At 35.9% G+C, this 14,262-nt stretch overlaps 1 protein-coding gene across 1 annotated transcript; it reads right to left on the minus strand.

Annotated features, from left to right (window-relative positions):
• Positions 1 to 6,519: 6,519 nt before the first annotated feature.
• On the minus strand, positions 6,520 to 9,160 carry LOC149383829 (uncharacterized). Its single transcript, XM_089627919.1, has 5 exons — positions 8,995 to 9,160; positions 8,056 to 8,267; positions 7,681 to 7,962; positions 6,969 to 7,476; positions 6,520 to 6,887 (listed from the first exon to the last, which is right to left on the minus strand). The coding sequence occupies exons 1-5, from the start codon at positions 9,158 to 9,160 to the stop codon at positions 6,520 to 6,522; spliced, it is 1,536 nt and encodes a 511-aa protein (XP_089484045.1).
• Between the last annotated feature and the right edge of the window lie 5,102 nt (positions 9,161 to 14,262).

The following is a 14,262-nucleotide window of genomic DNA, read 5'->3' on the forward strand; positions in this document are numbered from 1 at the left end:
AATGGTCCGAATCTTGATCATGTAATGCATTCATGTATATACTAATCATAATAGAAAACAAGATTCATTACTTCATATCAGAAACAAAATAAACGAGCTCAAAGTGTCAATCACATAAAACATAAAAAAAAAAAAAATAACATCAACGATGGCATCAAATGATCCCCATTCTTTTGACATGTTCAGTAAATGCCTTTGGAGACAATCATTTCATTAATGGATCTGCTACCATAAGCTTTGTGCTAATGTGCTCGATTGACACCATTTGTTTCTGAACTTCTTCTTTAACGGCAAAGTAATTTATCTCCATATGCTTAGCACCCTTCGAATACTTGTCGTTCTTAGAAAAGAAGACTGCTGCGGAATTATCACAATAAATTTTCAGCGGCTTAGCGATAGTGTCGACAATTCCAAGCCTCGAAATAAAGTTCTGCATCCATAATCCATGAACCATAGCCTCAAAGCATGCTACGAACTCAACTTCCATAGTGGATGCAGCAATGACAGTCTGCTTCGCACTCTTCCATGAAATCGTTCATTCGGTTAAAAGGAACATATAGCCAAAAGTGGACTTTCTGGAATCCACGCATCCGGCATAATCTGAATATCCTATCACCTCGAGGTGATCAGATCTTTTATAAGTGAGCATACGATCCTTCGTTCCTTGCAGATACCTCAGTACTTTCTTTGCAGCTTTCCAATGATCTATTCATGGATTACTTTGATACCTGCCCAACATTCCGACAGCAAAACTGATGTCTGGCCTTGTACAAGTTTGTGCGTACATCAAGCTTCCAACAATAGACGCATAAGTAATTTGTTCCATTTGTTTGCGTTCCAATTCATTTTTTGGACATTGATTGAGACTAAATTTATCTCCCTTCTGAATTGGAACAGCACCTGCAGAGCATTTGTCCATTTTGAATCTCTCAAGAACTTTATTAATGTATGCTTTCTGAAACAATCTCAACCATCTTTGTGATCTATCACGAGATATCTCTATTCCGATCACTTAGGATGCCTCACCCATATCTTTCATTTCAAAGTTCTTAGAGAGAAACTCCTTGATTTGACGTAATAAACCAAGATCATTAGTTGCAAGCAAGATGTCGTCAATATACAAAACCAAAATTATAAACTTACTCCCACTGATCTTCAGATATATACATCGGTCAACGATGTTTTCTTTAAATCCAAAAGATGTGACGGTATCGTTGAACTTGAGATACCATTGTCGGGAAGCTTGTTTAAGTCCATATATTGACTTCTTCAATTTACATATCATATGTTCCTTTCCGTCAACGACAAAACCTTCAGGCTGATCCATGAACACTTCTTCATCTAAATTCCCATTCAGAAAAGCAGTTTTCACATCCATTTGATGGAGCTCTAAATCGTAATGAGCTACAATAGCCATAACAATCCTCAGAGAGTCCTTTTTAGAGACAGGTGAAAAGGTCTCTTTGTAATCAACACCATCTTTCTGAGTAAAACCTTTGGCAACGAGTCGAGCCTTGTGTCTTTCGATATTGCCATTTGAGTCGAGCTTGGTCTTGAAGACCCACTTGCACCCGACTCTTTTACAATCTTCAGACAACTCAACAAGGTCCCAAACTTCGTTGTGATCCATTGATTTTAGCTCTTCTTTCATTGCGTCTAACCACTTAATAGAATTCTCACTATCTATGGCTTGTGAAAACGAAACTGGATCATTATCAATTCCTAAGTCGTATTCCGACTCTTGTAGATAAACCACATAATCATCAGAAATAACGGATCTTCATTCTCTTACAGATCTTCTTAATGCGACTTCCTGTGGTTCATCTATGATAGGTTCATTTGGTACGACATCATTCAGTGGTGCTTGGTCATTAATTTGTTGTTCTTTCAAATCATTATCATGGTCAACATGAACAGGAACAACAACTTGAGAGGGAAGGTAGAGGCAAATGTACTTGCACTCTAACTTCTTGGATTTCCACATTACGTGGTTCCAAACTCCCACTGACTTCACCATTTTTGATGAACCTAGCATTACCAGTTTCAACAATTCTCGTACTATGGTTAGGACAATAGAATCGATACCTTTTAGATTTTTCTGGATAACCAATGAAGAAACCACTGATTGTTCTTGAGTCCAGTTTCCTTTCATGTGGATTACAAATTCTTACTTCCGCTGGGCAACCAAAAACATGTAGGTGCCTTAAACTAGGTTTTCTTCCCGTCCACAGTTCAAAAGGTGTCTTAGGAACTGCCTTACTGGGAGCCCTGTTCAATAAATATACAGCGGTCTTTAAAGCATGCATCCACAAAGATTTGGGTAAAGAAGAATTGCTTAACATACTCCTAACCATATCCATTAAAGTACGATTACGCCTTTTTGCTACACCATTTTGTTGTGGTGTTCCTGGCATGGTGTATTGAGCACATATGTCACGGCTTTCTAGGAACTTAGCAAATGGATCAGGGCACTGTCCACTTTCATCATATCTTCCATAGTATTCACCACCTCTGTCAGACCTGACAATTTTCACCTTTCTATCTAATTGTCTTTCAACTTCATTGACAAACACCTCTAGGGTCCGATTGAGATTTTTCATGCAACAAATAGACATATCCATAACGTGAAAAGTCGTCGATACAAATGATGAAATACCTTTCTCCACCAAATGATGGAACGTTAAATGGCCCAAAAATATCGGTATGTATAATTTCAAGGATCTGTGAGGTTCTTGTGGCTGCTTTCTTAAGTGTGTGTTTTGTGTGCTTTCCCTTAATGCACTCTACACAAATTCCAAGATCGGTAAAATCCAAATCAGATAGGATATCATTCTTCACCAACCTTTCGATTCTTTCTTTGGATATATGACCCAAACGTTTATGCCACAAGTAAGCAGATGTTTCATTAGATAAACCACGTTTAGTACCAACATTATGATGCACGGTTAAAAGAGTTTCAGCAAAAAGGGTATCAAGCTTTAGATTTTACAAATCATCACAAAGAATACCAGAACCCAAGAAAAGATTTTGTTTGAATAAACTGAAACATCCATTCCCAAAATTAAAAGAGTACCCAGCTTTATCGAGTTTAGATATGGAAACCAAATTGCGAGAAACAGAAGGAACATAAAATGTTTGAAAAAGGTCTAAATGATGCCCAGTGTCTAGAACTAAACGATAGGTTCCAATGGCTTCAACTTGGACTTTGGCTCTGTTTCCCATGAGGATGAATTTTTCATTTTGGCTTATGGTTTGGGTCGTAAGAAATCCCTGCATCGTATTTGAAACATGAGTGGTACAACCAGAATCAAGCCACCAAGTATTATAAGGAACTTCAGTATTATTTGATTCGAAACATACAAAAGCACTAGGCTTACCCTTTCTTTCGAACCGTGCCTAAGTTTCAGGCAATCTTTCTACCAGTGTCCATTCTTTTTACAAAAATGACACACATCATTGCTTTGTTCCTTCTTGTGGATTTGGGCAGATGACTCATTAGGCTTTGGTAGTCCTTGCTTGCCCTTTCCGGTCTTCCATGGTTTCTTTCTAGCTCTTTTATGACCAACGAGATTGGCAGAATGATTTCCCGGTTTCTTAAGGCTCGCTTCCTCTTGAATGAGCATACTTCTTAATTCATGCACATTCCATTTATCCTTCAGAGTGTTGTAATGCACATGAAATGTGCCATACTCAGGAGGTAAGGAATTGATGATGAACGTTACTAGGAAATTTTCATTCACTTCCATTCCCATGGTCTTCAGTCTTGCTGCAATGTTCTTCATTTCGACAACATGCTCATGCATGGTACGAGAACCATCAAACTTCATGGTGGTTAACCTACCCATTAGTCCCCCAGCCCGTGACTTATCAGCCGAGTCGGACTGAGCGCTTTCTTCAACAAACTTCATAAATTCCTTAGCATTTTCAGTTTTTTTAAATGTGGACTTGATGTTGTCTTCTACAGTTATTGGCATAAACATTAGGCTCAGTCTGTTATATCTATCAGCACTGCTAGCATCAGTTAGAGCAGCAGGTTTCTCACTTAAGAGTGTCGAATCAAGATCCGTAACACCGAGGTGAAACTGAACTTGTTCAGACCATTTAGAGAAATTAAGACCATTGAACTTAATAACAGACGTGGCTTGCGACTGGAGAGAAATAGGAAAAGAGGCTGCAAAATAAATAATATATGCTCACACATTAATGTTTTGAGTAATAAACCTAATCTATAATACAGATTCAGAACACGTAAAATAAACATAAGGTACATATTGAAGTCACATTTGGGAAGAACAACAATATATACAATAAGGTATACATAAATGATGCTAAAAGTAAAAATATTTTTCATAATATGTTATTGATATACTTGAATTAGATGTATTTGCAATCTTTGGATATACTAAACATACCTAATTAAGCATATCAATTTACCACGATAATTATAAAACGAATACTCAACTTTTGGGCGATCCAAAATATCTTATAACCATGAACTTCAATTTACTCATGATGAAAAAATATAATAAAAATATCATAATGTCATTTCATTAATAAGCATCACATAAACATGAGTAAATGAATATATTTTAATTTGATATCTAATACTTTTCTAATTCGGTCACTTTGGTTACTAATAAATTGAACATAATGTATAGATATTAAACAAAATAGTGAATATACATTATACGGCTTGCTAGAAAAAAAAAACAGACGAGAATATAAAACTGCTGAAGACAAAAGAAAACTCATGACTTGAAGATATCCATAAATATATAGAATAAATTGTATATTTGCCCCCTGATTTATGGTCTCACTGACAGAAGATGACTTATGATATAAAGTCGAGGTTATTGGACCTCAATATCACGACCGACAAAATTGATGGGCCTTCCGTGTATTATAAGCCCACTCCGTCAGTTAAATGGCCACGTGGTAGTCACATGGTACCAGAGGTAAATGAATTTACGAGAATGTCCTTGGACTCAGGTAAATTGCTTTGATTTTCATTTTATTTTCAGTTCTCATTTTTATTGAGAATATAAAAAAACCATTCGAAAAAGAGAGAACCCCCAAATCGACTGAGCCCCAAATCGATTGAGCTAGGGTTAGCGTCTCCGATTAAAATTCAAATTCAAAACTTCTGCACGTCTAATTTAGGTGTCGTCGGTATGGAGAGAAGCCATAGCACGTCTAATCGCAAGAAATCCGACGTCATTGTTGGCGAAACGTCCACGCGCGAGCCGCCGACGTGTTTGTGCGAATTGAAGACTGTGGAGAGGACGTCAAGGACAAGTCGTAACCCAGCAAGACGTTTTTTTGGTTGTGCTCTGTATAAGGTTAGTGTTGTTTTTTTTTCTTCTTAAATTTGTGTGTTTGGGTAACGTGGATAATTTGTGTGTTTGATTGTGGGGGAATTGTTTGGTTTCTCAGCATAAAAATGACCCAGGTTGCGGATATTTTAGATGGATTGACCCTCCTAGTTGTACCCCATCGACAGATACAATTACAGAAATGATGAACAAAATGAACGAAAATGGGGAATCAAAAGCTGAGAGTCCAACTACCTTCGTTCATACTAGAGAGAATTTGGTCGGATTAGCTAGTGAAGCTTTTCAAATCAAGTTCTTGTTATGTGTAATTGTATTGATTTTGTGTCTGTTGTTATTCAAGTAATATGACAAGTAAAATGTGGTCTGTTTTTTACTAGGTACGTTATGTAAATTACAGTGTAATGATATATGTATGCAAGTATTCTATGGCAGATGTATTTTGAATATGTGTTCATGAAATGTGTTCTAATTAAATTGAGTGGATTTAATAAGAGTAACATCACATAAAAAAAGAGATAAAATGAAATAACATATAGAAAAAGACATAACTTGTAATGTCACAAAAAAGTGGATCACAATGTTCCAATGTCACAAAAGAGTGGATTTGAAGCATTTTACAGCTTTTACATACATCAAACTGAAACATATAGGTAAATTATGGATGAATTCCAATGTTTCAAAATATGAACCCTTACTTAGCTTTACAAAGCTATTTTACACAGTTCTAAATGTTCCAAAAGTGGGTTAGGGTTTTACATATTCATACACACTACGAATTACTCGATGAACAATCTTTTACGTCCGCGTTGAACTTCATTGTTGGTGTTGACCGTCCTGAGATTCCTAAGTCGATGGCCCATCTGAAATATCCAAAAACAATGAGTAAGAAGAATTTGCCACCAAATACATATTTGACCATATTTTCAATTGAAATGAAATGGTCCTAATTTGCTTACCCTGATGCCAATCCTTTGACTTGGTTGACTGGGTGTTGGTTGTGTCGGCTGAGATGGTAGTGGAGGTCCGTCATCATTGTTTCTTCTGCCTTGACTCCGTGTTGGTTGTGTTGGTTGTGTCGGTTGTGATGGTTGTCCTTCATCACGACTTCGCCGAGTGGTCCGCGCTTGTCTCTATTTTGCATTTATAGTGTGGGTAGTAAGTAGCAGTCAATCTTTGTAACTCAATATCAGAGTATTGAATGTACCTGTTCCTCTTGCTGGCGTCTGAAACACGTACGTGCGTTGTGACCGTCTTTGCCACATTTTGAGCATGCTGTTGCGACGTAGCGTCTTCTCATCTTCGTTCCACCGGGAGGAATAACCTCATCGTGCTCAACCCTCCTTAATTTTTTGGGTCTACCTGGTTTGACCCTGTCTTCTGGCATCTCCATGGGTGTGGATGTTGTTTTGGGCCACTGTTCTGGAGGATTGTTTGGAAAAATCTTGTGCTTGTATGTCTCTCGGTAACACTCCTTTTTGTACCAATGGGAGACATAATTCAATGGTTCTTTGTGCCTTTGCCATATGCAGCTAATGGCGTGTGAGCATGGTATACCTGCAACAAATTCAATCGTTAAGCTTGATAAGGAAATAGTAGGAATATAAATGGAAGACCGGGTTTACAGCATTAGTGTACCAGACAAATCCCAGCGTCCACACGAGCATGTTTGGTGACCAAGATCCACTTTATACATGCTTCCATACATGTTAGACACTTGATAATCCAAATCACCCGCCCAATGCGCAATATTTTCTGCACTTAGTACCTTGTTGGCTTCAATAACCTTGAAAATGCGTGATCCAACCTCTGGCTTCCACTTCTCACCGGCAAGTCGTTGCTTGGTGAACCTGCGAAGTATATAGAGTCTAATGCGCTCAAGCATAGAGAGTATTGGCTTCTGTCTAGCCAACAGAATTGCTCGCGTGCCGTTGACACTCTCACACAAGTTGTTGAGTGCGATCGCGCACTTAGGACCGGTTCTGAAACGACTTCTAGCCCAGTGGTCAATTCCCTTGCTCATAAGCCACTCAAAGGCCTCAGGTTCCTTGTCTTTGATTACACCCATTTCGGCTTCGAAACGATCCGTGGAATACGACAACGCCGCGTGCATCATCTTTGTTTTCAGAAACAACCCTTTATGTACCTAGGATGCAATAGAATCACTCAGTGTATTAAAATACAAATAGAAAATTCCCTGGTTCTAATATCACGTTCAAATTAAATATCTAATAATAGCATAAATGGTTTAACAAGACTCAAACTGAGCTAAGGGTTAATAATAGCATAAATTACCTAATATTTTGTATTTGATATACTTAAATGTGTACGAGAAAGAGAAGAAAATTACCTTTGTGAAGTTTTTCTGCAAATGCCGTGCACAATGTCTGTGCTCCGCTTGAACAGAGCCTTCTTCCCACATCCCTGATAAAGCTTCTTGTAGCCCTTTTTGCTTATCGGATATAAATGCCAATTGGTGGCCATTCACAATGTTCAAGTCATCTTTGAGAAAGTCCAAGAACCAGGCCCAAGAAGATTTGCATTCAGACTCGACAACAGCATACGCGATCGGAAATATGCCGTTGTTTGCATCAATTCCGATGGCCGTCAACAGTTGACCGGTATGATGACCCTTTATGTGGCAGCCATCAAACCCAATAACAGGCCTACAATATTTAAATCATTCTTTGCAGCCTTTGAAACACACGTACATCCTTTTAAATACCGGTTTATCGTTCTCACCATTTTCAGTCTGAAACTTGACAGTTGAACCGGGATTTGTAGCCACTAACTCTGCCCCGTAGTCCCATAGCTTGGCATATTGTTGTTTGTAGCTCCCTTCAATTTCCATCAGAGCAAGCTTTTTTGCGCTGTACGCTTTATCCCGACTACACTCAACTAAAAAGTCTCTGTGCAGTTGGTTCATCACATCCCTTGCTGACCATGAATCGCAGTCTTTGAATTGTTGCATGTACGTACGTGACATCCATTTTGATGTCGCAAACCTGTTCACATTAACCCGTGGGCATGTATGTTCACTCATGTACGTCTTGATTTGGAAAAAAACCTGTTTTAACCAACAGCAGGTCAGCGACTAACTAACTAACATTCTTCAAATCCAAATCCAAATAGAATACTATACTATAAACAATTACTACTGTTTTGATAAATAATTACTACTGTTTTGATAATTAATTAATTACTACTGTTTTATTTGATAATTACTACTGAGAGAAAGCAATAATTATAGCAGCTTATTATATTTAATTACTACTGTTTTATTTGTGACATAAATAATTAATTAATTACTACTGTTTTGATAAATAATTACTACTGTTTTGATAATTAATTACTACTGTTTTATTTGATAATAACTACTGAGAGAAAGCAATAATTCTAAGTAGAAATGCTTATAATTCTAGATTTTTAATTATTATATAGTCTTTGGGCCTTTTAATTATTATATAGTCTTTGGGCCTTTTAAATACAAGGACATTTGTATATCTGGATTATTTATTACTGAAATTAGCCCGTTTCTTTCAACATCGAGTCTTTATATTAGCATGTCTTGAAAATAACAGGATAATGGGCCTTGTCTGGAGGGGGGCCTTGGGCAATTGGCCCACTTCAGCCGGGCATGTTCTCAAGCATACTATGAACATACCTGTACGCCTCGACAATGAAGCAAAACACGTCCAATTGCAGCTCGGATGCTCGCACTCTGCACGGACTCTGTTGTATTCGTTCTTCTTAAAATAAATGGTTTTACCACTGCGTATTGAGTACTCCCTTATGGCTTCCTTGAAGAGCTTGCCGGTTTGGAATGTCATACCCAGCTTGAAGACCGGGTTTTTTAATTCAGATTCTTTAAACTCCACGAAGTTGGGGAGTTTCTTTTTAAATTCCTCGGGGCACTAGAGCTTTCACCGGGTGGTCTGACCTCCTCTTCAGACGATGAATCTTCAATTCCGATGTACGCATCCATGTCGAAGTCACTGTTCTCCGAGTCATCATCTTCATCACTAACGTCGTTCATTCCTTTACATATGTACGCCAGGCCAAGGTCAACAGCATCACCATCAACTTCTACGTCGTCTTCGCTTGCTTCAAAACCAACATCTTCAACGTCATCCTCGGCATCTTCAACGTCACCCTCGGCATCTTCAAAATCGTCAAAGCCTTCAAATTCTTCAAGTTCATGTGGCTCAGCAGCTTCATGTGGCTCAGCAACTTCACGTGGCTCACCAGCTTCATGTGGCTCACCAGTTTCATGTGGCTCAGCAGCTTCATTGTGATATTGCTCTAGTTTGATCAGCTCCTCCATGTGAATCACGTCCACTGCATCAACTTGAACATTAAAGTGGTCGGATTATACTTGCTGATCGTCCTGCTCCACCGTTGCCGGTCCAGTTGGGTGAGAACCATCGGGGTGATCACAATAGATGTGCACTTCCCATTTCGTTTTGAGAGTCTCTGACAACAGTTCTAAGAGCAACTCATCAGTGCATATGCACTCTAGTTTGTCACACAAGGTAGACTTCATGAAGTATAGCGGCCTCGTAGTGTATCGAAGCGTCACAGTCAATAGCTTGTCCAAACAAACCATCGAAATCCTACCTATGTCTACACTCTCGATGCGCTCTACAACTCCACCTTCATAGCTCCAATCACGATCAGCCATTGCAAACAAGAGTGTACCTCCATGGTGAACGTTCAAGACAAAGCAGTTCAATGTTTCAACTGCAAAAAAAAAATAACGACAGTCGAACAAAGAGCCGTTATTAGTGCAAAGGGATATCACTGCTTCAAAGAACTAACAAATCTCGTACATGAATAGAAAAACAAAACCACATAAAAGAACAACAACACAAACCCGCTTCCAATTAAATATAGCCAACCAACCAACCAAGACTAAGCATAAATTTTATCTACCGACACTAAGGACCCACTGTATATTAAAAGGGGAAAAAAACCATCGCACACACTAAAACCATAAAAAAAAAAAAAAACAAAAAAAAAAACTTCTTTTCATACCCTGGACCCATTCGACAAAAGCATTGTGGTCCCCTACTATATTATCGACTTTAAATAACACTTAAAAGACACAAAAATGTTCATACATGTACATTCGTTCTCACTCGGTGGAGACTCCTTCGTCGGAACAGGCGATTTTTGCTTCTGTTTTGGTTTTCGAGCCGGTGATTTCTTGGGCAGTGCGGTCGATTTCTTATTCGCACTTTCTTTCCCTTTCGACTTTGAGCGAGAAGATGCCACAGACCTTCGCGTCGGTGACGACTTCCCGAGAGATTTACCTTTCGCCATTACTGGTTTTTCAGTTCTAGGGTTTTACTATTAAGACTCGATGCAATTTGGGATTTTTACATCCGACTGTTTTTTTTTTTACTTAATTACTGTTTTTTCTTTATTTAATTTACTTTTACACCTCAACTTATTTAATTTAGATGAATAAACAAACAATTAAATACACTCCCTCATCCGACTAACAAAATAACGATTTTACCCTTATTTACCAGAACACGTGCGTTCCACGTGATTATTTAACTGACGATTGGGCTTCTTTTTTGACGGAAGGACCCAACTACTACTTTTTTATATAACATGGGATTAACAAATAGTTTTAAAAAGATAGGGGGCATTTTGCAGTGAGGCCTTAAATCAGGGGGCAAATATACAATTTATTCAAATATATGTATTGAAACGTGATCTTTATACAAAATAAAGAGAAATTTCATTAATTGGGCTTAATAAGCCATTAAATATCAAGATTATACCCTAATGTTTAAAAATATCTGAATATGGACTTTTGGCCCAAAATCGGACAAAAATACCCCTGATTAAAAAAACTCATATTTTTCTCTCATTTTCAAATGATTTTCATCACAATTCTTTTTCATGTTCGAATTGGTTGCGCTATGATTAGAATTCTTTTTCATGTTCGAATTGGTTGCGCTAGGACCACCGAAAATTCTAATCCTAGCGCAACCAATTCGAACATGAAAAAGAATTGTGATGAAAATTATTTGAAAATGAGAGAAAAATATGAGTTTTTTGAATTAATGGTATTTTTGTCCGATTTTGGGTCAAAAATCCATATTTAGATATTTTTAAACATTAGGGTCTAATCTTGATATTTAATGGATTATTAAGCTCAATTAACGAAATTTCTCTTTATAAATATAAATTTCGATATCAACTGCATCTCGATATATGTATTAATAAACTACTATTTACTAGCAGATTCAACTGCATCCAATTTCGATATCAATAAAATTCAAACACATCATATGATAATTAAATATACATATTGAAAATCTGTGTACTGAATAGTCCAGTCACCATGAAGAAAAAAAAAAAATTAGTTTCCCGTAATTCAATGTGCAAATATAAAACTTTGCATTGAAGTTGTCAGACTACAAATCAAAATTAGTGGGATAAGATCAACAAATCCAAAAGATGTCAGACTGCACGTGAATTCATCATTAGTTTCTAAGCCATGTCCAATGTGCAAATATAAAACTTTGCATTGAAGTAAACGAATTTCAATAGACATAAGAACGGGTACAAAAAAAAAAAAATATTAATAGGTTGTTTGGTAGTTAACTCAAAAAAATTTTATTTTCTATTTTCTAATATTATACTGAAAAATTATTTTACAGTTGTTTTCAAAAAGCTGTTTAGTACAGTTTTCATTTTTGTTTTTGAGAAACTGAAAAAAGTGTTTGGTACAGTTTTCATTCTTATTTTTGAAAAAATGAAAAGAGAAGATGAGGAGAAGGAGGAGAGAAGAGAATAAATTTGTTTTTTTTTTTTTTTTTTCCAAAAACGCATTTTATTTGTTTTCAGTTTTTTTTACTCTTTTACAAAACAACTGCAAAATTTTTTAAAAAAATTTTCCGGAAAATTAAACCAAACGCATTTTCGTTTTTTGTTTCCAATTTTTGTAACTCAAAAACTCTTTTTGAGATGAGAATCAAACATATTCAAAGCCTAAACAATGCACATCAACAGCAATCATCGATCAAAACAAACTGAATAGGGCAAAAAAAAAAAAAAAAAAAAAAACTTCGATTAAGGAGAGGACACACATTCCAATTCATCGATTACATGCCTTCATTATTCAGTATACGAAAACGATAACGATAATCACTTCAATCCAATAAACATAAGCGGTGATAAAGAATCTGAACACCGAGTTTATATTGCACAGCACGTAAGAGCATCTTTAATGATAAGCTAAATGTCATATTAGCTTATCATTATACATAGTTCTTATTGGTTGAAAAAAAAAATGGGGCCATTTTTTGCTAAGCTAGTGGTTAAGCAATCTAATCATTCTTGCATTGATCTTACGGCTAACGTCTATTTCGCATTCATAGTTAATCACGTAACGCATTCATTGATGGAAATCGTTACTTTGAGCTGGTCATTAGAATTGGATCTTCGCGCCTTATTCTTCTAGCTGAGATGGGTCTAGCCTAGTTCCGTTGGTCTATGTCTTCATGTTGGCTAGGGCTTATCTTGCTATTTCAAGTCACTTTTTTCTATCTAGTCAAGAATTTACAACTTTCAACCAGGGGTCGACGTGTGGCAATACCAATAGGCGATACCTCTCCCTCTCTCGTTATGCAACATTACAAAATAGAATGAAATAAATAGTGACTAAATTATCTCCTATATCTTATGATTTAACTGTTTATATGGATTATTATTATTTGTTTTAATATCACTACTCACGAGTTTTATATTTTAACAAGTGTAAAGTTTGTTTTTGTGGATAGACTCCACCACTGTTATCCTTAAATACGGGGGATCATTTATTGTTAAGAAGAAAAGAAAGACTTTTTTTTGTCATCATTTATTGTTAAGAAGAAAAGAAAGACTTTTTTTGTCATGAAGTCAAGACCGAAGACTTTTATGATAATTTCTCTAAAAAAAAAAAATAATTCTCCGAATATAATTGCGTTGTTAGGTGATATTCTAATTTTGTTTTATTACGCTAAAAAATTCAAACTGTCATAACATATCTAATTTTGATACCAAAAATAGCAATAGCCACATATGTAGATCAATTAAATCAGTAGTTTAATGGCTAATTTTCTTTTTAAAAAATAATCCAAATTTTATTTTATAAAAAAAATAACTTTTTAGTCCGCTGTAAATTAAATTAACTGTTTTTAATCTAATGCGGAGTGTGTGAGCTATTTTCTAATAAAATAAAACTTAAACTACAATATTAAAAGAAGGGTGATCTAGCTTAGTAACCATTATGAAACTTAAAATTGCAATGTAACCAACGTTTTGTTAATAATTGTTAATTAGCCATCATAATTTATTAACTGTTAGTAATAGACGTTATTGCCCCCGTTTTAGTTTCCCGCTCATTTGCATGTTGAAATATTTTTAGAAAAAAAAATCAAATCAAATATTTATTAATAATGAAGCTGCGTGATTGATGAGTCAATCTCTAAACACGTTAGCTATTATTTTCCTTCACGCAAAGTTCATTATTCATATTCAGTTTCTAAAAAAAATATCTTTGTTTCTTTCTTCTATGTGAAGACGATTTTTTTTGTCAGAATCAAACAAAAAAACACATGATAAAAAGGAATCAAACTTCAATCTCCATAATATGATAATATTTAATAGTTAATAATTAATAGTTATAATCTGATATTATTATTTACAGTTAGTAATAGTTAATAGCAAGAAACTGGTAACAATACATAATTACTAAATATTAACAACGATAATATGTATTAACATTTATTAATATATGTATTTTTTTTCCTCCATAATCGCAAAACTCACTCAATACTAGACCAGTTTTAGAAAAACAATGCAGGTAGGCAAAGAACAAGTAGGCTAAGTAATTCCACTCAATTTTAAATCTAAAAATCAAAGAATCATCGTT

Source organism: Urtica dioica, chromosome 10, assembly GCF_054948205.1.
Source record: "Urtica dioica subsp. dioica isolate 48M chromosome 10, U.dioica_male_clone48M_v1_H2, whole genome shotgun sequence".
In the NCBI taxonomy this organism is placed as follows: Eukaryota; Viridiplantae; Streptophyta; class Magnoliopsida; order Rosales; family Urticaceae; genus Urtica; species Urtica dioica.